We start from the raw sequence: 22,963 nt of genomic DNA, 5'->3' as shown, positions 1-22,963 counted from the left end.
CCTGGGGGGAGACGCAGCACCTGCGGCCGCAGACGCCCACCCGTTCCCCGGCTGAGTGGTCAGCGGCCCCTCAGAGCGCAGCTGAGTCCGGCAGCGAGCAGGCCGGCGTCTCCGGTCGGGCAGTGAAGGCTCCGGCCGAGCGCACGGCGGTGTCGCTGACGATGGGTGGGCAGGCGGGGGTGGGGCCCAGGGAAGCGAACCCCTTCTTGTCAAAGTCCTGCCAGGTGTGGGGGCTTGAAGGGGCCCCCCAAAGACATGCCCACACTGACCCTGGAACACACACACGCCCTCACTCGAGAAGAGGTCTCTGCAGTTAAGCCGAGCGTCTCGCAATGAGGCCGCCGGGGTGCGGGTGGCCCTGCACCGTACACAGGGACAGAAGAGGAGACACAGAGGCCACGAGAGGCCGCGTGGCGGCGGCGGAGACGGAGACTGCACTGACCGGCCGCCGGCCGCCACCGGGAGCCACAGGAGGCGGGACGCACCCTCCCCTGCAGCCCCCGAGGGCACAGCCCTGCCCACGCCTCGGTTTCGGACTTCCGGTTCCAGCACCGACTTTGTGGGACTTGGTCACAGCCTCCGCAGGACACTGGCGCACGAGGTGGCCCAGTGGGCACCCGAGCCTTCGCTGCCACCTTCCGTCCAGGCCGCCACCGAAGCCTGGGCCAGTGCCGGGCGCCAGCGCTGACTCGGCAGGACCCCTCTGACGGCCGCCTGCCGGCTCCGGAGCCTCTGGGACTGGCACTTCCTCAACGCCTCCCAGCAGGCGGGGCTGTCACCACCAGCAGGCGAGGGCGGGCGTCGCAGAGGCGCAAACGTCCCATGACTTATGTGCACAGCAACACACCCAGGGCCTCGACCCGGCCAACACTGCTCACGTGTGGGCTGCAGCTGGGCTGGAGGCGGCTGCTGTCCCTTGCGGCCGTGCGGGCCGGCCCCCGACGCGTCCCTCTGCCCCGGCCCGCGCCAGAGGCGCCGCAAAGCCCAGGCCAGGGGCCGGGTCCTTCACGCCAGCCGCTGGCATCTGCTCCTCCAGCAAGTCCGCTGCCAGGAAGAGCACGTCATGCTGCTCCAGCGTGTTCGGCGGGGGGGACGGTCCCCAGGGAGCATGGGGAAGCAGATGTGAACGTGGGCGAGCCGCGTGGACAATCCCTGGAATCTTTTGTAAGTGATAAATCAGTGACGGATGAAGTCGGGTGGGAGAACTGGCAGGGGTGGCCTTGCCTGGGGACGCTGGGCACGGCCAAGGACAAGCCTGGTCAACGCTGCTGTCCCCAAGGCCCTCCCGGGTCGCAAGGGCCCCTTGCAGCCTCCTAAGGGACCCCCCCCAGCGTCCCCTCTGCTGCCCCCCAGGGCCCCCCGCTCACGTGTGGCCAATGACCACCCTCACACACGCCCCGCAGCGGTCACTGTCACTGCGCCCGTCACCTCTACTCTGCCACTCCTGTCGACCTTAGCCCAAGAGCTTCAAACACGCCCATGGGGCCTTCGACTCAACACGTGACCCCTGGACTCCCGGCCGGGGGGCTGCTCGCGACCCTCTGTCCACCTCTGCCCGTCCCCCCGCCCCCCGAGCTGCCTCTGCTTGGCTGTCAGTTTCCTGTGTGATCTGCGAGTCCTGTCCAGCCCTGGGCACTTTCTAAGGCAGGGCCTGGCCCAGGGCCGTCCAGACAGCAGGGCCAGGACGGCAGGGCCCAGCTCCTGGAGGGCACATGGCCCCGAGTCCAGGCACCACCTGCCGCCATCCGCGTCCACGTGCCCCGCACGCCCTGTGCCCTGCATGGCGCCTGCTCCCAAGAAGACAGTTCAGAACCTCCGGCTTCCTGGGAGATAGCTCAGCTCACCCACAGAGCTCACTGCGTCTCTCATGCCCAAGAGGGTGCTCAGCACGGCGCCCCCAGCCCTGGGCGTCACGGCCGCACTGCTGGGCCGACGCCTGTGCCACGACCCCGCTGCGCGGCATGCACAGGCGGCCGTCGGCGGCAATCACGCCGCACTGCCATCGTTTCAGGTTTTTGCAGATGACGCGGCCACAGTGAGAGCCGTGGGCCGTCACTCAGCGACGAGGCGGGCCCTCGGCGCGCGGAGCCGTGTGCCGAGCCCCAGCGCACACGCCTGTGCCGTGATCACGGGACTCTCCCGCTCCGAATGACCCTCTTACCCCTGAGGGAGGTGCCCCCTGCCCTGCACACAGGCCGCCGCTCGCCCAGCCCCGGTGCACTCTATGCCGAAGGTCGATATGGGACAGAGGCCAGGCCCAGGCTTGGGGTTTGACAATCGAATGCCCCGGGGACCAGGGGCGGCCGTGGGCTCTGAGTCCCTTCTCTGTGCGTGGAGAGTCATGTGGGGACTCGGAGCCGGGCAACACTCGCCAAATAAATTTTAGTTGCCCTTTTTCCTCCAGAAAATGTTTTCACTTTGTTGGATCTTGCAAAAATTAGGGCACTCGGAGGAAAAACAGGCTGCCGCGGGCACCTTTCCCGCAAGGCGGACGTGGCGCAGGGCTGGCGGGCTGCTTGTTTACTGTTTCAGTTTACGACGGGCGAGCGTTTTAGGGAAGAGAACGTTCTGGCTGGGCTGGTGCCACCAGGACGATTAGGTCATGTTCCAGTGCTTTCTGCAGCCACGGTTGGTTGGGGAGCTGTGTGAGCATCAGGCGTGGCCCTCGCGTCCGGCCCCGTTTCCTGTCCGCATGCAGCAGACCCGTGGTTGCCCTGGGTGCCAGGGAAGCAGAGGCAGGAGGGGCGCACGCGGCCCTGAGGCCCGTGGCGGGGGTGCAGGGGCCCCAGCGGCCTGGGGGCGCCTGACGGCCCCTCGCGGCAGGTGGGCTGCTCGTCCTTTCTCACTAACAGGGTCGGCTCTGCCTGCAGACGCCCGCGCCGAGCTCCGCGCCCCACCCCCGAGGGCGACCCTGGAAACTGGTGTTGCAGGTGGCAAAGCGAAGCCGGCTCCCCAAATGCTACGGGCAAGGTGGCGCCATCAGGGCCATGTCTGCCGTGGAGCGAAGCTGCTGGCTCTGACTTGGGGTCCGACACTTGAGCCGCCGGGGCCCTGTGGGGAGGTGCTTCCTTCGAAGCCATCAACCTCGGGGGTGGGGGGACACAGAGGAGAGGGCCAAAGTCCCGAGCCTGTTCCTTCTGTACCATCATCTCATCCTGACTGCCCATCCGGAAGCTTCCGGAAGCTGTGCTGGACGATCCTGAGCTTTGGAGCACAGTGGGCTCACGCCCAGACCTGCCTGGGACAGGCCTCTGGACGTCCCCGAGCCCGGGGGGCCGCAGCCGGGGCATGTTGTGGGAGGCAGCACCCTCGTCCCGGCGGCTCCGACTGCCCACCCCCATCGCCGCCGTCCCCCCGCCCAGGTCACCGCCTTCTCCCGTCAGTCACCCCCACGACGACGCACACCCCGCCTGTAGGCTGCTCAGAACCTCCCAGTGCACCCCACAGCCAGCCTGCGCCCCCCACCAACGCCTCAGCTCCAAGGCTGCCCCCCGCCAGACAGCCTGTGATCGGGTCTCTGAGCCCGTGGGGCCGTGACGGCAGGGTGTCCATCACCTCTGGGCCCCAGAGGGCTGCATGGAGGAGGCCCACGCGCAGCGGCAGCGGGTCAGGGCAGCACCATCACACGCAGAGGACGGGCGAGGCCCCAGGCCGGCCCGGCACCCCGTGACGAGGGCCCGTGTGGGGCAGTGGGCCCACCTCACCCTCAGGACGGTGGGCTCCCGCCTCGCCCTGGGAGTCAGCACCCGGCTCGCGTCCCCACAGCGAGATGCGGGGTGCGCGCATCGGCCAGCGAGTGGAGCGCACGCCGATGTCCGGGGTCCCCGCCAGCCACTGCCGCCTGCGGCCACGGCCCCCCCAGCACAGGGCGCCCGCTGGCTGCCACGGGGCGGACGGGGGGGGCACTTACCTGAGTCGTCCAGGCAGTCCTGGAGGCTGGTGACTGTGAACTTCTGGTCAAGGAGGGCGGGGTAGGCGTCCAGGAAGTCCACGCTCTTCAGGGGGCTCTGGATGCGAGCACCACCTGGGAACGCAGTGGTCACTGGGGGAAGCCAGGCCCGGAGCACGGCCCGGGGAGGGCCCCACCCCCGACCTGCCTCGGCAGCCACTTCGGAAGTGGTCTAGTACTACGTAGTGACACTTCTCTCCCTGCAAACACAGGGTCCATCTGGAGAGAAGAGATGACTCTGTGGGCCTGAGACCCTATTCCCAGTATGAGTTCTGGGTCTTCCTACGAGAGTCAGAAGGCCGAGCAGGAAGCCGCTCACCTGGCCCCCCGCCTGCCAGGCCGAGCAGGCGGCCGCTCACCTGGCCCCCCGCCTGCCAGGCCGAGCAGGCGGCCGCTCACCTGGCCCCCCGCCTGCCAGGCCGAGCAGGAGGCCACTCGCCTGGCCCCCCGCCTGCCAGGCCGAGCAGGCGGCTGCTCGCCTGGCCCCCCCGCCTGTCAGGCCGAGCAGGCGGCCGCTCACCTGGCCCCCCGCCTGCCAGGCCGAGCAGGCGGCCGCTCGCCTGGCCCCCCGCCTGCCAGGCTGAGCAGGAAGCCGCTCACCTGGCCCCCCGCCTGCCAGGCCGAGCAGGTAGCTGCTGGTCTGCTGCAGCAGGATGTTGTTGTCCCCTTCATACGTGCAGTTGGGGTCATTGTCATCTCTGAGGTCGCCCAGGCGGTTCACTGCAACGAAGCCGTTGTCATCGTTGAGGTGCGTGTGCAGGAAACATGTTTCTACCTGCGAATCTGATCCTGGGCCAGCGTGAACTTCTCACCTGCACCTACCCCTCCTGGTGAGCTGAGGCCCCGCCTCTCAGCCTTGCTAACCACCCAGCAAGGGTGCGCGGGGGCAGGGGAAGGTTTGGGGGGCACCGGGAGGCTCCCTAGGAAACGCTCAGCACTGCTGGTGAGCAGTGAGCGCTCCAGACAACGATCCATCAGCATCCCCGTCCTCCCAAGGTCACCTGGCATGGCCCCTGCAGCATGCGGGTGGGTGACAGAGGCCCAGGAGCAGACTCGGGGGGCTGCTCTTCCTCCGACACCTGAATGAACCCTTCTTTTCATATAAGAAATTCCAAATCTCTGAAGGCATCTCCCATCTTTCTTCTGCTGCCCGCCCATCTCCCCGCCCCCGCCACTGAGAACTTAAGGTATGCTCTCCAGACCCTCAGCATCTGGGGCTCCTTCCTCAGAGAATGTTCTAGAATGTTCTCCACAGGTCAGGCTGTGATGGGAGGGGCCAGCAGAGACTCCGGCTCCTCGGGCCCACATACTGCCAGGCTTGTGGTTGCCGGAACTAACCAGGCTTTGCCGAGCACTCGTTTAAGGCTGGGGCACAGGGAGTCTGGCAGGTGAGCTGCAAAGAACGATGACTAAGGTCATCGCGACTCTGACAACCGCGGCAGGTGAAAGCCACCGGCGCACGCTCCGCACCCGGCACCGCGCTACGGGCTGCACGTGTATCCGCTTGCCCAGTCGTGCAAGGACTCCCCTTGGCACATGGTGACACTCCTGTTTTAGAAACAGGAAATCTGGGGCACAGCAAGGTCAGGCAGCAGCTCGCGAGCAGTGGAGCGGGGCTGGGTCCCGGGCTGCCGGTCGCCCACAGGCCCGCCGCCCAAACGGGAGCCAACGCCAATAAAAACTTAAGTCTTTTTTTTCCCCTGAGTTTAAGAAGTTTTTATCAGAGTGCAATCTGGTGCCACTTTACTGCCGAGTCTATGACCAGGAAGTCAGGACTCAGATGAGCAGATAATCTCCTGTCCTCACAGTTTCTCTGGGCTGCAGCGCTACCCCCAGACCTCCAGGCTTAGACGAGCATCGGGCATCGGGAAGCAGAGCGATCTACCAGGGCAGGGGCTGGCAACCTTGCTCTGGGAAGTGCCCGACGGTAAACGTCTCGGGCTCTGTAGAGATGGCTCGGCTCGCCTCTCCAGGTACGGCGCGAATGAGGCCAGAGAGGGATGTGGCACCAACGAGCGGGCACCCCGCGCCCCAGCGAAACTCCTTTTGCAAACACCAGTGGCAGCCGGCTGTGGCCCGCAGGCCAGTGTGCCGACCCCGGCCCGAAGTCGAACGGCAGGAGTGAGTCAGGACGGGCGAGCATCACATGCTCCTCCCAAACCTACCGGCCAGGTAGCCGTGTCCGCCACATGCTTCCCTGCACTCCTGGATTCCCCGCTGGGCGGTCCACGAGGCCAGGGCCTTGCCTGCGCACGCTAAGGCGTGGATCTCGCGCCTGAGCTCAGCCTTGGGGGAGGAAATCCAACAAGAACAGGTGAAAGGAGGCTCCCACGCCAGGGGTCAGGGGTCAGCGCAACGCCAGCATCAAAGGCTCACGTCTGTTCCAGTCTCATCCACGATACCAGGTCCCAGGAGATGGGAAGGCGATGGCCCTTCATGGTCGACTCTGTAGGGGAACCCCCCCACTACTCCCAGGGCCAGCGACACCCTCCCCCGCAGCAACCCCCACCCCACCCCGGCCAGCGACCCCAGGCCTTCCACGTCTCATAATATCCTTTTGCTTCTACATGGTATTTAATAAAAACAGTTTAGAGAAACACACACACACACACACACACACACACACGCTTCAACAAGTGACGCGTTCTACCAGTGTCTCCACCGTCAAACGAGGGTGGCCCTGCGGTCCCGTGGTGCACGGGTTAAACCGCAGTTCAGAAAGCATGAAGCATGGTCACCGTTTATAACGTTACTAAGGAGAGAACAATTCCAGCGTCAGCTGGCAAGGGGACCGGTGACTCACGCTCACTCAGCTGGGGAGCGATGCGCTTAACCCCGGCCTCCCCGGGGAAGGGCTCCTGCAGACTTCGGTTCTGCTTGGCAGTGCCCCCTGCTGACCGCCCCGCACCGCCCTGGCCTCCTGATGCTCGGAGGCTGGCGCCGAACATTTCAGCGTGTACTGATTGGATACGGGCCTTTCGGGGTGTTGTACAGACCCCAATCTGCGGCATTTCTAACCGGTTTTCAAATGCGGTTCACACCGGCCACCTGTGCAGGAGGCGGTGCGGGGCTTCGGAAAGTCACCTCATGCACTGTCCAAGGAAATGAGCAAAGGACTTCCTTCTCCGTGGTGCTGGCCCCAGTGGACCTGCACGCCTGTGGCCGGTACAAGTCCTTGACCGTCAACTCACACCCGCCAGCGGGACTCAGACCTCTGCGGGGTTGTTTATGAAAGAGCCGGCACCGCGAAATCTACCGAGGGGCCAGTCACGGGGGCTGTGCAGACCGCTGCAGTCGGGACCTGCGTCAGTGAGCTCCGGGGACCGGGAGGGGGGACGCAGTGGACGGGGGCGTGGGAGCCCCCAAGCCGCAACCCCGCAACCCCGCGGGCAGCGCCGCTTTGTGAGGAAGGCCGCCGGGGCTGCCGGCGCGCGGCGAGGCCGGGACGATCACGCCGCGGGGACCTGCGCGCCACCTCTCACCTGCCAGGCGCTCTGGCTGCTCCCCTGCAGGCCTCGCTGCTGCTGCACCAGGTCCATGCAGAGCGATCGGGAAAAGTGGTCTAAGGCGTAGGTGGCTGCCAGGTACGGAAGGAGGCGCCATTGCTAGAGTGAACAGGACGGGTGCGTGAGCGCGCCGGGTGCTCACAGGGGGCCGACCGGCCTCGTGGCCGCGGCCAGACCAGACGGGGCACACGCCGCTTCCCCCGCCAGACGCGGGAGGCCCCACACGGCTCCCGCACTCCGGTCCTCCGCCCCGACCCCGGCAGCCGCACGCGGAGGCGCGGGGTCCTTCACTCCGGTCCCGGCACGTGGCCTCTCGGTGCCGCCTCGCGGAGTGAGGACCGGCCGGCACAGGTCCACCAGGGAACCCGGGAGGGCGCCTGTCATGGCCGGAGCGTGGGACTGACCGGCCGGCAGCTGGTGCTTTGTGCGCCTACAAGGGATGAAGCACTCACCCCTGAGCCAGATGGGGAAACTGAGGCTCGCAGAACGTTAGGAGTTCAGAGGCAGGAGCCTGTCCACCCACCTGTGCACACCTGCAGTGCACATGGGAAGTAGGGAGCTGGGGGAGGCTGAAAACCTGACGACCGGGCCCCCTCGTCGCCTGCCGCCCCTGCTGCCCAGTGCCTGATGCCAGCCGCTCCTCGCGGACGGACACGCGGAACCCTCACGACCGTCCTGAGACGGCCGTCGTCGTCAGCCCCGACTCACCCATGTGGAAGCCGGAGCGCAGAGGGCGCAGGGCTGGACTTGGGGTTGGAAGCCCAAGCCCCGTAAGGCCAGCGGGCTCTTAACGGCCGAGCCACACCGGTGCCCTGGCAGCCGCACGCACGGCGACCTCGCAGAGGCCATGGTGGCGGCGGGGCGGGCAGTGCGGGCCACACAGGCGCGAAGCGGGACCCTCTGCTCTCCCTTGTTCGCTAAAACGGGCCCACAGCCACAGTAAGAGAAGTGTGAAAAGGGCCGGCTGTGGTTCTGTTACGTTTCCTGGACCTTTCCCTCAAACACACCTCCGCACAGGCGTAGGGCTGGCCTGTGACCTGGGCAACTTTACCTGCCGCTCCCCAATGAAGGTCACCTACCCGACTCTCAGCGCCCACCCGTAAGCTGGGCACAGAGCCTCCAACCCCCCCTGGGGTGGAGACCCCCGTGTGGTGTGCTGGGGGCTGGTGTCGCAGAGTGCCTATGGCGGGCACCGTGATGAAATGCACGTCCCCCTCTCCAGGTGACAATCACCATTCCTGGGTTGTGGCCTGGCCTGTCCCACCTCTGAGGACCTGCGGGACAAGTGACCCTTCTGCGGCTCTCAACAGCCAACGGCACAGCGATCAGGGCTGCTGTCTACTTCCCTGAGGCCATTTCTTGGGCTGGGCCAGCCAGAATACGGCCTTGGACGTGCAAGGCCACTGGCTGAAGCCTGCAGAGCCTTCCCAGGTAAGGAACAAGTGTGTGCACCTGTCTCCCCAGAGTCCTCCAGAACAACTCCTGGCTCCTCACTGCGGGGAGTGGTGCAGATGCCTCTCAGTTAGAGATGGTCTGCGGACAGCCTCGCCACCCGACACCCCGCGCCCTGAAACCACCCTGACAGCTCCCAAAGCTGCTCTGTTAACTGCCTAAAGAGGTTTGATCAATAAACAAATGCAGCTACCGGAAGCAACAGGTTCATGGACACGTGTGAGAAAGGGGGCGGGGCGTGCCCGGGAAGCCCACCTGCATCGGGAACTCCAGGACCGGCACCTCCTCCCCGTCCTCAGGCCCGAACTGACGCCGCGTGGCCGAGAAGCGGATGGCTATGGACACGGCCAGCTTCAGGTTAACGGCGGACATGGTCATGATAAAGACCCGGCCCCCGGACAAGCTCCTCAGAGACATCCCGAAGCGCTGCCTGGCGTCCTGCGGGAGAAAAGCAAGGAGCTCGGCAGGAACGCCTCGGGGCGCGACGGGGAGCGGGGTGAAGGCGGATGGGCACCTGTGCATCCTGGACGCTGGGCAGCATCCGCCGCAGGGCCCCGACACCCCCTCCCCAGGCGCAGAAGGGCCTGGGAACAGGTGTCATCAGTGAATCGCGATGGGAGAGGGTGGGGGGGCCCGGGGGACACTCGGCTCCACGAGGAAGGGGGCCCCAGGCAGGCGGGCCAGTGCCCACCAGGAGGCGCCGCTGTCAACCTCACTGAGGCTGGACAGGCCTGCCTCAGAGCCGCTGGCGGGGGACGGGTCGGACCGACACTCCTGTACCCACGTTCTGTTTATAAAATGCCTCCCTTTGACCCCCACCCTGACCCCAGCATCTCTCTACCCCCAACAAACACAACCATTTTAAGGGATGTGGCGTCTGTCTGCATTTTTTAAAACGGGTCACACCTCGCGGGCACCCACTTCCCGTCGTCGGCTAGGAGCTGCCGCACACCAGCAGGCCACGGGCCTGTCGGCGGTGGCGGCGTGGCAACGTGGGCATGCCCCACACACAGCCTCCTGGCCCGCCCGGCCCCCTGCCCGCTGCCTCTCCTCGGCTCGTTTCCCTTATGCTTTGGGCTTTTCTTCCAAAATGATGTCCCTGCAGCATGCTGGCAAACACCTGTTACATTCTCACACGCAAATCACAGTCCAATTGCATTTAACGAAGTGTGTCTAGGGTCCTCTTCCTCCGAGGTGTGAAATGCCATTTCTCTGTCTTCTCGCATTCAGCGTTTCCCTGGAGAACTCTGAGGGGGACTGAGTTTCATCCGCTGGTGTCGGGTCCACACCCTCTGGACGACTTTCAGAATCCTCCAGGCTGCTCGGCACTCTCCAGGGTGTCTGGGGGCCCGTGCCCCCCCCCCCCGGCTCCTCACGGCTTCCCCCCTCCCTTCGATCTAGACACTCACTGTCTTCATTCCTCCAGAATCCCTCTTCACGCCCGCGCCTGGGGGGCGCCCCTCCCCTGGGCCTTTCCAGGCTCCGGCTCCCATGCCCACCCCGCTCCCCACGTCCGCCGAGTTCTTCCTCTGGCTTTTTATTTCCCTGTCAATCTTCGTCCCCCAGCTCCGTTTCCATTCCGCTTCCACGCCCCCCGGCGTCTCGGCGACGTCTGGCTCCACGCCGCCGTCGCCGTCCCCGCGTGCACTGGCCGTGCCGTCTCGGACCCCGTGAGCCCCACTGCCGGGCGGGCCTCTCGGAGCGCTGGGGCCCCGGACACGGTCGCCCCAGCTGCGAGCTCGAGCCCGCTCAGGGGGTCAGCTCCCTGACGTGGGACCTGTCTGGAAAGGGCCCAGGGCCACACCCCTGTGTGTCTGCCACTCGATGAATTTAGGGGGCAGGGAGCCCCGGACCCCAGAGAACACTGCCACCCCACTTGTGGACGGTCCACCAGGCAACCTTGCACCTTTGAGCGTGCTGCGGGGATCAGCACCGACGGGGGTGGCCTCCCTAACTGATCCCGGAGGCTGGCAGGGAGGTCAGGGCAGAGGAGGCCTGCGGGCAGCCGGTGGCCAGCATCTGTCCTCCCCAGGGGCACGGTCAACCCGAGCGACCCCTCCTTGTTGGGGGCACTGGAACCCACACCCAGACAGACCTACGGCCAAGCTGGCCCCTCCGGCCCCCTCCTGTGGGCACAGAGACACTCCCCGCCAGAGGTGCCTGTACCTTGAAGGAGGAGACATAGGTGCCCTCGGGGGTGACGTCTCCGAGCCGGTTCAGGAGGTTCTGGCGAGGAATCCTGACCTGGTGGAACATGGCGAACCTGCGGGGATGTGCGGGGCCTTGGGTTAAACTGGGCGCCGGCCCTGGCTCGGCCCCGGCTCGGCCCCGGCTCGGCCCCGGCTCGGCCCCGGCTCGGCCCCGGCTCGGCCCTGGCTCCGGCCCTGGCTCGGCCCTGGCTCGGCCCCAGGCTCATCCCAGGCTCGTCCCCTCCCCCTGAGCTCAGGCAGACGAAAGGGCAGCTTGAAAGCTGACAGAATCCCCCAGACAAGGAGACAGAGCGTGAAGACCCCAGTGGACAGGGAACTCCGACAAATTCTTCTATCCAGAAAAGTAGGTTAAGAAAAGTGGGTGCGTCGTCATGGGGTTCCTTGCAGAACAAAACAGCCGCGTCGCTCATTTCGGAGGCCGGGCCCTCGCGCCGCTGGGGCTTGGGTCTCAGGGCTCCCGGCGGGCTCCCGAGACGCGGGCCACACGCGGGGAGGGGAGCAGGCCGGACGCGCCTCGCGGCGGGTCAGACCGCAGGCGTGTCCAGGGCTGTCCGGGGACAAGGTCACGCAAAGCAGGGGGCGTCACGCAACCCGTGCAGAAAACCAACCCTCCTTAAACACCGGCCGTGCCGGACGCCGTCTCCCTCGCGCTGAGAGCCCGCCTCACGGCGCACCCTGCTCTCTTCCTGAACCCCAGAGTGCGGCTCTGTACAGAGCAGCACGGCGCCTCCCCGCGGTGCCGCCCGACCCGGTCCCGGGCACCTTCCTCGCCCCCGATCCGCCTGGAGCCCAGGCTGGCGACGGCGCCGAGGGCTCCCGCACTGCCCTCCGGCCCGGTCTGCATTCAGATCGCCCCGGGTCTGACTCGCTGCAACAGCGTCTCCTGGCCCCTCCCAGCTCCCACCCCCCCAGCCTGCCCCATGCACGAGCGAGGCCTTTGCACGCTGCCCCGTGCACGAGCGAGGCCTTTGCACGCTGCCCGCAGGAAGGGCCCCGCCCTGCACGGACAGTCTGTCCTGCCACCAGGACTCCGATCCCCGCAGCAAACGCAGCCTGCTTGCTGCTCCAGCCGCCCCAGCTCCTCGTGGCCTGCGCAGGGCGGTCTGCGGCTGACCCCGCTCTCCCGATGCCACCTCCACCAGGAGGCGCGCCCGCCAATTCTCCACCAGCCTGCGGTGAGTACTGGTGACCCCAGAGCACCACCAGGGGGTGGCCCCATTCTGCAGCGACACCCGGTGTCTCCACTCCCTACTCAGCGGCCTGTGCCTCGCTGGCAGCTCCCGGGCCCTTAACCCCACTACTGTCATGGGGCGACCAGTGCCGTGGACTGAATCAGCGGCAGCTGAGATCTCACGCTCTGGGCACTGGTGTCAGCGCCACAAAACCCCAGTCCAGGACGGCCTTGGGGGAAGATGAGCGGCACCTTCCGGCAGAGGCCGGGCTGGCCGGGCACGGGCCGGCCCACATCTGTGGCGGGGACTCGCACTGGGCTTCCAGGCCGGGGTCCGGGCGGGCGGCCAACCTCCACAGGCCGCCCTGCCGAGCGTGAAGGAGGGTCAGCCGCACGCTGCTCCTCAGCACTGTCCAGGGGTGGACGCCGGTCAGGGCCGGGGCGGGGGAGGGTGGCTCTGGCTGGCCCCAGGGCCCGGGAAGGCCTACCAGGGCGTGGGTCCAGACACCCCAGTTTCTGAGAACAGCCAGACTCGGTGCTGACACCCCGCGTGCCCCAGGGGCTTGCCCGAAAGCAGAGAAGTGCTTCCGCCGGCATGATTCCGCCCTCCGCACGCCGGCCTTGGGGGCGGAAAACTGTCGCTTTTCTTGCCACTCAGAGGTGGGGCGCGCCTGAGCGCGTCTACACACGCGAAAGGATCCGCCTGAGTTCGCTGAAAGCAAAGTCCCGCACCCTCGCTCCTGCGGGGCCTGCGGACGGCGTCGGGCGGGCGCCGCTTCTCAGGGGTCACTCTGCAAGGCACACGGGTGTCCGGTCGCCGTGTCGCACGCCGGACCCTGACACGGGGTGACCGCATGGGGACCGTGGCTGAGGAGTTAACACGTTCGCACGTTCTCTCCCGAGTGCCGCACACCGGGGGCCGCTCTGCAAGCGGTCGGGCCTCCAGGCCGGCCGGAACCCCCGGTGTCGCCAGAGGGCGCAGGGGTGCGAGACACGGGGTGTGTGGCGTGAGGAGTGTCACGTGTGCGACACGCGTGTCTGTGGCGTGGGCGCGGTGCGGGGGGCGGGGGCGGGGCAGGCCCTGCCCCCGGGTGCCGCACTTGCCCTCCCACCCCGGGCTTCCCTCCGGGGTCCAGGAACCGCCTTCGCCGCAGGGCCGCCCACCGCCACCCCCGCCCGCCGGGGGCCAAGCCTGCCTAGTGCCTGGGGGGCCCCTCCTGGATGGTCCAGGTGGATCCCCAAGGCCCGTGGGCCCCACCTCACCTCAGCAAATGCGAGAGGCCGTCCACAGCCCCCTCCTAGGTTCCGAGGCCAAAACCTCACTTCACAGGGTCTTTATTATTTCTCCTTTACGGTTATTTGGTTAAAATTGACCCACACATTTTGTATTTTCCTCTGAGTACTAGACAGACATCCCACGTACTCAGAAATTCTTGTGAAATTAGTAAATCTAACCTACATTTTCAAGGTAAATGACCTCAGAAAAAAAATTATTTAATTGTTAAGATATTCGAAGTGGACAGAGAACAGCAGGCAGGCTGAGGGAGAGCCACGCAGGACCTCCGGCCCCTTAAGCGCGCGCGCCCTCTGCTGGCCACGCGCTCCCCCGGCCTGGGGCGAGGGGCAGGGAGAGGGTCCTGCTGGACACCCAGCACCAGCCTGCGAGCCCGGGGCCCCTGGACACGTCCCTGAGCGTGCCCCTGGCTCGCCACTGAGCAGCCACGGGAAGGAGCAGTGTCACGGGACGCCTCCGCGGGAGGCCACCCGCCTGCCCCACGGCGATGCTCGAGCCCGGGCCACGCGGGCCTGGCGCACCCGTCAGCTGCCCTGCTGATGCTCGCCAGACGCTGTCTCAGTGAGACCACTGCGGGCCTCTCAGCCCCGACCCCGGAGCCCACACCACGCTGCCCCTCCTCCCCGGCGTCAGTGGGGCTACGTGCTGGACGCCCAGCTCCGGGAGGCTGCTGATGGGGACCTCGCCTGGGGGAGGCAGTCCCCGTCACAGCCCGGCGCTGCTGAAGTCCCAGGCAGCCACAGGCCTGATGCCCGAGCTGGGAGCGGCCGCCTGCCTGGGGACAAATTCACCTGCTAGGCACTAGGGCTGTTCACACCTCCTGACGTTAGGGGCCTTTCACGACCCGGCCCTCAAGCGTGGGGCGAAGGCCCGCGTCCCTGACGCGTCTTACCTGACTCACAGGTGTGCACGGGGGCATGGGGACGGTACCGCGGGGCCCTGCAAGATCGCGACAAGCGGCCTCGAGGACTGACTCCGCCAGGAGTGCACCATGACCTGGAGGCTCAGGTGTGCGCTTACCCATTGTCTATGCCGTTCTGCCCGAGCTTCTTCCCGATTTCACCCACCATCACCCCTGGCATGGGAAGAAGGGTCTTCGGGTCCCGAATCTGCACAAACCACAGAAAGCAACAAACAGCGACTCAAAACAACTTTGTTCAAACCCCCAGGGACCGAGCCATGGGCTTCCTCCACATAGCGGCAGGGGGTGAATGTGTCCTCCAAAAACGTGGCCTCATTGGAGACGGGGTCTTTGTGGATGCGGCTAGAGAAGGATCTCGAGACGAGATCACCCTGGATCCCCCGGGCGGCCCCAAATGTAATGACAAGTGTCCTAGAAGGGACAGGTCTGAGTGGAGAGAGGAAAGGCCGCGCAGAGACGGGGGCAGAGCCCGGCGGGTGTGGCCACAGCCCAGGGACTCCGGCGGGACCCTGAGGCTGCCCGAGGCGGGAAGGACCCTTCCAAGAGCCTCCAGCAGGACTGCGGCCCTGTCTCCACCCGGATGTGGGCTGTTGGCCGCCAGACCTGGGGAGAATAACGCCTGGAGTTTTAAGGCCTTAGCCTACAGCAATTTGTTTTACAGCAGCTGCTGGAAGACCAACCCGGGAGCTGGTCAGCACTCGCGTCCGGAGGACGTCGGCGAACACACGTGCGCGCTCCAGAGAGAGGACTTTCTGATTTTAACGCGGTGACGCAATGGCTGGGTGCACACTGCCGTGGGAGAAACAGCTTAAGATTCTCTTTGTAAATCTCTGCTCCCCCAAGTGAGTTTCCGACAGACTTGTCAGGAGGAGTGCAGAGACAGCGAGCGGACAGCCCCCGACTCTGTGCTCAGGGGGTGGGATTTCATTCTAGAACACCTTCACAGCAGCGATTCGCATCCAGGTGTGATTCTGCCACCGTGCCCTCCACTCCGGGGAACAACTGTCAACGACTGAGACATCCTGACTGTCGTAACTGGGGGGTCCTACAGGCAGAGGCCAGGGGTGCCGCTACACACCCACAGGACGGTCCGTCCGCAGCAGGAGAAGTATCCAGCCCAACTGTCATAGCTGAGAAATTCTGCCTTAAAAGAAATACTGAATTACTACTACTGTTCGGAATTTAGCTGTTTGTATAATTTGCTAGGTTTTGTTATTTCGCTGGAAGAATTGTCAAACTTAATTGAACTTTATACACATTTAAAAAAAAAATTTTTTTTTAACACCTACAACATCTGGTCTTCCTAGGCGGTCTCCCATCCAAGTACTAACCAGGCCCGGCCTTGCTTAGCTTGGGAGATCAGACGAGATCGGGCGCGTTCAGGGTAGCGTGGCCGTGGGCTGAACTTCATAATAACGAAGCCGAACTGTGAACCATCTTTCCTTCTTTCTAAAGTCTTTTGGTAAGGCTCAGCAAAGATTCAGGTTAACATTTGAAATAAAAAATATAGTTAGGAAAAAAAAGCAGACGTGGAGAGAAGAGATAGTTTAAATGTTGGCAATCATTTTCAAGTGATCAAACAGAAAGATACTGCTGAGGCAAGTTTTCAGTTCATCTAGAAATAAATGATAACGTGGTCATTGCAAGTATCGTTTTAACCTCTCAAATCAAGGAAAGGACTCAGATTAAAGTCGGAAGCAGAATTAATGTCATGGCTGTCTGGAAAACATGCAGTCGTGCCGATTTACACGTAATATTCCCCACCACATGGGGGGGCTGTCAACGTGATGAGACACAACAAGTCAAAAAAAAACAAAAAACCCCCCCGCGCTGTGCCCGCTCGCACCGCATGGCACACGCCACAGGGCTCCCTGAAGAGCTCTGTGACCACGAGCCTCAACCTGCTCTCGGCGGATGGCAAACTCCACAAGGACAGGGACGCGCGCTGTCCCGAGCCCCGGCCTGACGCACGCCGGGCACACGGAAACCACCCGCGGGGCAGAGGGTGGCCAGACGCGCCGAGCGCGCCAAGCGGGACTTTTAAAGAGATTCGGACACGGCAGCTCTATGGTCTGAGAGCCAGAGACACTGAAGGAAGCTGAGTTCCGGTCCGATTCCTGTAAGAAGCTCCTTGCTGGTGCGAATCTGCACTCACGAAAGTGACAGGCGGGGACAGGAAGTGTGTCTGCTCGGCAGCAGCTCGCGTGGAAGTTGAAAAATAACGGCGGAGCGACCAAGAAAATCGGACCGGTTGGGCTTCGTTGAAATAAAACCTTTGTGCGTCAAGGGACATGATCGAAAAACGAAAAGACAGCTACGGACTGGGAGGAGGTGCTCGCAAACCGCCGACCTGATGGGGTTTAGCGTTCGGAACACCTGGAGAACTCAACAGGGAGCACACACGCACGCCAGATAAGAAACGGCCTGAGGGGCTGCGCACGCGAAGGGACCACGGCCGCCCTCCCGTGAGAGGAGAGCTCCCCCCCGCACCCCGGTCCCCCCCCCCGGCCGCCCTCCCGTGAGAGGAGAGCTCCCCCCCACAGCCCGCAGCCTCGCCCAGGAAGCTGCGTGAGTCGGACATGCGAGAGGTCAGCCTGCTGCCCCAGGGACGATCCAGCAAGCTGCACAACTGCCTCCGGGACAGCCGGCCAGGACCGGATCGATAACCGACAGCGTCCCGAACGTCTGTCCCCACCGCCTGCTCAGGACCAATGGAGAAAGCCGCGCCTGCTCCCCTGACCAGTTGCCTGGACGCCCCCTTGCAGTGGCTGCCCAGCCTCCCGTGGTCCCCAGGCCCTTTCAGGGCACCCCTGAGCCCCCTTTTCTCCACGAGGAAGCTCCCCCACCCCTCTGTCTGCCTTGGGGTCGCTGCCCAAAGCAAGTGATGGTGGCCGACCCCTCACTACAGCCCGTTCTGAGCAAACAGCCTTTGTCTTCTCCTGTGTGGGGTGCGGGGGGGGGGGGTTGTCTTTGTTTTTTCCCATAGGGCAAAGGACTTGAATAGACCTTTCTCCAAAGAAGATGTACAAACGCCCAACTATTAGTAGCCAGTAATATTGAAATTGTTCAATATTACTGGTTACTAAGAAAATACAAATCCAAACCACAAGATACTACGTCATGCCCCTTGGGTTTAAAAAGAAAGAGTAGCAGCAGCGTTGGTGAGGATGTGACGAAGCCGGAACCTTCGCACGCCGCTGATCGGAGCACGACGAGAGTCTGGAAGTGTCTCGGGAAGCAGAACACGGAGTCGCCGAACGGCCCGGCAGCCCCTCTCCCGGGCGCACCCCGAAGGAGCTGAGCCGGGCACGCAGACAGACGCTGGCTCATGCGCGCGCACAGCGACCTCACTCACAACGGCCAGACGGTGGGAATAGCCCAAAGGTCCATCAGCCGACGAATGGGCACACAAATCGTGGCCCACCCAGAAAATGGGTCGTTCGGCCCTAAGAGGGGAGGGAATGCTGGTCGACCTGCTACGACTTGGCTGAACTTCAAAACCGCGTCGAGTGAAAGACGCCGGACACGAAGGCCACATCTCGTGTGGCTCTTTTCGCAGGGCGTATTCTTAACTGGCAAATCCGCGGACAGGAAGTGGGCGGTGGCTGCAGGGGCTGGGGGAGGGAAGAAGGGCGCGGCCACTCCAAGGCCGGGGGTGTTCTTCTGGAGAGGAACCGCTCGAAGCAAGAGGAGGCGGCTGCACAGCACCGAACGCTTTAACGCGGCCGCGGCACGCTGTGTGCATTTCACCTCCGTCGGACGGAGCCGACGCGACGGCTGCCCTCCCTCGCGAGCCCCCCCCCCCCGCCCCGCCAGAAAGTCTCGACCCTCCACCACGCGGCTGCGGCCCTCCCTCGCGAGCCCCCGCCCCGCCAGAAAGTCTCGACCCTCCACCACGCGGCTGCGGCCCAGGGCTTCCCCGCGCGGCGCCCCTGGCATGTGGGGCCGGGCGAGTCTTGCTTGGGGGCGGCGGGGGCTGCCCGGTCACTGTCGTGGTCTGGCCGTATCCCTGTCTCCACTCACCAGATGCCGCGAGCACCGCCCCGCCCTTGGCTGTAATGCCGACGCCTCGACGCCGCCGGACGCCCCCCGCGTGACGCCTGCGCCCTCCCCGCCACGGCGCCTACCTGGACGATGAAGATGTGCAGGCCGTGGCACTGGCCGCCCGGCATGTGCAGCTGAGCAAACACCACGGCGTGCGTAGCCGTCTTCCCCAGGTTGCCAACCCAAAACTTGGCAGCCTCGAAATCCGGAGAATGTATGATGAATTCCTGCCCAGGAAGAAGGAAGTTACGACTGGCGCCCAAAACTCCTGCAGAAGTTCTTTCCGGTTTGGACACTGGTTTGGACACTGCCGCGTCCCACATTCTTTGTTCAAAACCCCGCCGGAGGGACCCGCCTGCGGGCAGCCCCGCCCCTCCCCCACCCCGCGGCCCTGCTGGAAACAGAGAACTTTCCCAGCTCCCATGACTTAAAGCACGGCCTTCCCGTGGATGAAGAAACGCCACACAATGACACACACGCAAAGCCTTCTGGAAGCTGGCCACACCCCCGGCCATGTCACCTCCCGGTGAGGCCGCCCCTGGCCACCCCCATCAGGGGGACTTCTGTTTTGCTGCAGCCTGGTCCCCCATCGACCCTGAATGAACGCGACTTCCAGGGCTGACAGGTTTCCCTCCCGAGGTCGGTGTCTCCTCTCGCTCGTGGCAACACCACGTGCCGCCTGCTCGGAGCCCAGAGAGCCCCGGGGAGGGGCCGCCTACCTCGGTGCTGGGGTCGTAGTGAGCAGTTGTCCGGATGGCCTTGGTGTTGCTCCCGTGACTAAGCTCGGTCAGAGCAAAACATCCAAAAATCTAACAGGGGGAGCAGGAGACGGCGTCAGGCAGGAAGGCTCTTCCTCCGTCCTGGAGGGGCCGCCAGCCCTGCCCCGTGGGCTCGCAGCCTGGAGGCACAGCTTAGAGCCCCACCCTCCTCCCGCCTAGCCGGCAGGGCCGGCACCGCGTCACCCTGCCATGCTGGACGCCACGCCGCTCGGCCTGTGAGGGCAGCGGGTCAGGCGGGCTGGGCTGCTGGTGGCCTCACTGAGTGGCCAGACTGCTCCCAGGCAGAGCAAGGGGACGAAGGCCTCAGATAGATTCATGTAGTGCCAGGAATTTGGCAGACACAGGTCTGTCAGGAACAGCATTCGCTTCTCAGTGAGAAGCCTAAGGACACCATGAAGTAGGTAAGCATCACCCCTTGGGGACCTGTCTACAGGCTGCCCCTTCCACAAGCCCCTCAGGAGAACAAGCAAGAGACAATGGGCTCGCAAGTCACCATGGACCTAAACTTACTTCCAGACCATAGATCTTCTGAATGTATTTGAGGTGTCTTTCAGAACCAGACAGGTAAATCGTTGACCCGAAAACCTGGAAATACAACGTCACCACGTAACCCGGGGGCGTGAATGAGTGTCGCGGCTCACGTCCTCTTTGACATCCACCCCCCGCAGGACCGCCGCACCATTTCAGAGACGGGAAGGGAAGGGTGCAGCCCTGAGAAGCTCATGACATGAGCATCCACACCCAGGGACACAGCTGCCATGAGCTCGTGGGAGTGGGGGACCTGGGTCCCTGTCCCAAGCGGTTCACAGAGCAGGGGGACAGGAGAGGAGGGAAGGGGGGCGCATCGGTGCAAAGTGAGCCCACCTTTCCATCAGACGACAAAGGGCCAGGCCGTGAGTTTGGCTGAGGCCACCTTCTCCAAGGTCACCTCCACCCACGGGCTAGAGACGAAAGGCCTCTGCTTTGGCCACTTCCCCTTCTGTCTCTCTGTCTCTCCGTCTCTCTCTCTCTCTCTGACTTTCATAGCACTGCATTTATCAAGGACTCACGTGTGCCAATTTGCACATACAGGTGAACAAAATTGGACTTCTCACCAAAAACCATAAGATCTGCTTTTGTTTCCGACCCGGTTTTTAGAAATCTCCTTAAATGAATATTTCCCCAAACGCACGTGACTCCCCAGACAACTTTAAAAGCAAGCAAACACTAACCGCCACCAAACCGAGCTCTGAGCTTGGCACCCTTCGCCCCGCCAGCCCTGGCCCGGGGCGGCCTGGGAGCATCGGGGAGAACGTGGAAGCAGGCGTTGCGCCCCCGTCCCGGACCACCCACTTACCGCTAAGTGCAGAAACATCTTCGTAGCCAGGGACCAGTCGTACATGCCCAGACAGTTTAGCAGCACCAGGGCCTTGATGGGGCTCTCGAGCATCTGGGCCATACTCAAGAACTCATACTCTAGGACCCGCTTGAGGCGCAGGAAGCTCAGTTCCTGGTACTTCTCCCTGGGGAGGTCGCCTTCCCGGGACGAGGCAAAGAGGGGGTCGTTCTCCAAAGTCGAGAAGATGGTTTTCTGGAAATGCAGGAGACCGGGAACGGCTGACTTGGGGGTACGGCACGGAACCCCAGTACGCTCCTCCTCAGACCGGTTTTCTCAAGGATGCTGGCTACGCTGAACACACAGTCTAACCCAGAAACCCAGGAAGGGGGTGACGGTCCCGAGCTGAAAGCAGAGGGGCCTGCGGCTCCGCGAGCTTCGGCAGGCTGTGCTCATCCCCGGGTTCCCAGGCAAACCCCAGAGGCTTCGCCATCCTGGGGCGCAGAGAGGAGACAGGCCTGCATCGGGCCCAGAACCAGCCGCCCCCGACAGAGGCCAAGACGAGGCCCAGGAGGCCTTGGGGGGCCAAGGGCACAGAGCCCCGTCTTTGCCCAGACCCTGCCGTGGGTCAGCCCGGCCTCACCTTCAGGCGCAGCACGTCCTCCCCTTCCCAGAACAGTGCCAGCTCCTTCCAGCCGAAGGACGCGCGGGTGCGCCAGGCGTCCAGGGGTCCCCGGGGGACAGCCGGGAACAGTGCGTCTGTGCCTCCTTCCGAAGGGGGTTCCATTGCTGATGTCGACCTGCACCGAACACACAACCCAAGCCAACGCATCTCAGTCTCTCTGTTCACGCCATCGCCAACCACGTCGCAGGCGCCGTGCGTTCCGAGTAAGTGTGACTCCAAAGGGCCAGCGAAAGAGGGTGACGTTCGGAGTTAACGCCAACTTTCCCCGAGCAGAAGGCCACTGGCTCTCGCCCCTCGGCAGAGAGGAGGGGGCGGACAAGAGCAAAGGGCCCAAAGGGCCGTGAAGCGCCAGGTCCGCAGGCCGGGCCTGCAGGCGGCCGGAGGTGGGCTTCGCCCGAGCCGTGCTCGCCGGCCGGTTGGCTGCGGGCCCCTGCCCTTCCGCTCCAGAAGGCCTTGGACCCGACTCGCCTGACCCCCGGCCCAGCCCGTCCTCCCGGTAGGCCGGTTTCCCCTGGAGCTACACGCCTGGGTGTCATCCTGGAGTTCCCCTCCCCCTCGTGCCCCATGAGCCGTTAGTCGCCGAGCCCCCCGCTGCGCCTCGCAGTGCCTGCCGCGCCCTCGTTCCTCTGTGCTCCTGCTGGGTGCACCTCCGAGCGTGCACGGGCCTCATCTCCCGATGACGAAACCGGGGCCTATTGGAGTGAACTCAGTCGCCCAAGGTCATGTGCAGCTGTTACCGGGCACATCCAACCCCGAATCTCATGATCCTAAGCAGCCGGTAAGTCCCCCGTGGCCCCGCACCTGCCACCCGTGGTCGCCAACGTCACGGCAAGGCAGCTGGCGCCAGGAAGGGCTCTGAAGCCAGACCGTGCCGTGTCGTGCCCCGCCGTCGGAGCCCTGAGCTGGGCGAAGAGGCTTGCTCAGCAAGCCGCTTCGCCCCGTGTGCCTGGGGAGCGGCGGGGACGCAGTGAGCCTGGTCTCGCGCGCTAGATGGCATGTGCTCAGTTAACGCCGCTCCCTCCGACGCTGCCCCACTACCAGGCGCACACGGTGCATAGAAACTTAACTCTCACGAACGCCGACTAGCCCACGGCGAAACTTTCCTCCCCGTCTGGCCCGCGGGCTCGAAGTCGCGCCGCCTACGCGCGGCCCTCGGGGAGGCCCCGCCGTGCCAGGCGGTGCTGGGCCGCCACGGGCCTGCGGCTTCCGCGTCACTGCACGGCGACAGTCGCCTGCCGCCAACTGTCCTCTCTGTGCAGAAGCGACTGAAATGCAGACCTGAGCGTTCTCGCTGGGCGGCGGCTGTCCCGGGCGCGGCCTCCGGCGCTAATGCCCTCACAAGCCCGGGTCCCGCGGCTTCGCCTCCCGGCTGCCGGCCCTGACCTGCCCTGCGCCCGGCAGTTCCGTGGCTGCAGACTGTGCGCACAGGTCCCCGGGGCGCCTGTGGGGTGCTGCCGGGCCCTCGTGTGTGTCGCCCCCGCGCCCCCGCCCGGGCATTCCGGCCCCTGGCCTGGGACAGCCGGCTTCACCCCGCTGGCCGCTCGCGTCCTCGCCCTGCCTCTCTCTCCCTCTCTCTCTCTCTCTCCCTCTCTCTCTCTCTCTCTCCCCCTCTCTCTCTCTCTCCCCCCTCTCTCTC

General features: G+C 64.6%; 1 protein-coding gene and 1 pseudogene across 3 annotated transcripts in view; both read right to left on the bottom strand.

The window, feature by feature from the left end:
- The window catches only part of ACOX3 (acyl-CoA oxidase 3, pristanoyl), a 32,874-nt gene that overhangs the window by 7,120 nt on the left and 2,791 nt on the right, over positions 1–22,963 (bottom strand). Inside the window, exons 1-12 of one of the 3 annotated variants that reach the window (XR_001594711.2) lie at positions 21,286–21,460; positions 20,664–20,897; positions 19,838–19,912; positions 19,268–19,357; positions 18,632–18,775; positions 14,603–14,691; positions 11,074–11,170; positions 9,163–9,345; positions 7,432–7,554; positions 6,115–6,235; positions 4,550–4,669; positions 3,911–4,024 (exon numbers count right to left, since the gene is read on the bottom strand). Coding sequence is in view for 2 of the 3 variants with exons in the window: in XM_016127135.2 (XP_015982621.2) it covers positions 3,911–4,024; positions 4,550–4,669; positions 6,115–6,235; positions 7,432–7,554; positions 9,163–9,345; positions 11,074–11,170; positions 14,603–14,691; positions 18,632–18,775; positions 19,268–19,357; positions 19,838–19,912; positions 20,664–20,897; positions 21,286–21,429 (1,534 nt within the window). In the remaining variant the exon portion in view is untranslated. Of the gene's footprint in view, positions 1–3,910; positions 4,025–4,549; positions 4,670–6,114; positions 6,236–7,431; positions 7,555–9,162; positions 9,346–11,073; positions 11,171–14,602; positions 14,692–18,631; positions 18,776–19,267; positions 19,358–19,837; positions 19,913–20,663; positions 20,898–21,285; positions 21,461–22,963 lie in introns of those variants that run through there. The other 2 variants (XM_016127135.2, XM_016127134.2) reach the window with 2 other exon arrangements.
- LOC118609174 lies at positions 15,787–15,905 on the bottom strand (annotated as a pseudogene).

Source organism: Rousettus aegyptiacus, unplaced genomic scaffold (assembly GCF_014176215.1).
Source record: "Rousettus aegyptiacus isolate mRouAeg1 unplaced genomic scaffold, mRouAeg1.p scaffold_m13_p_10, whole genome shotgun sequence".
Taxonomy (NCBI): domain Eukaryota; kingdom Metazoa; phylum Chordata; class Mammalia; order Chiroptera; family Pteropodidae; genus Rousettus; species Rousettus aegyptiacus.
This window is presented reverse-complemented; position numbering and strand designations above follow the sequence as displayed.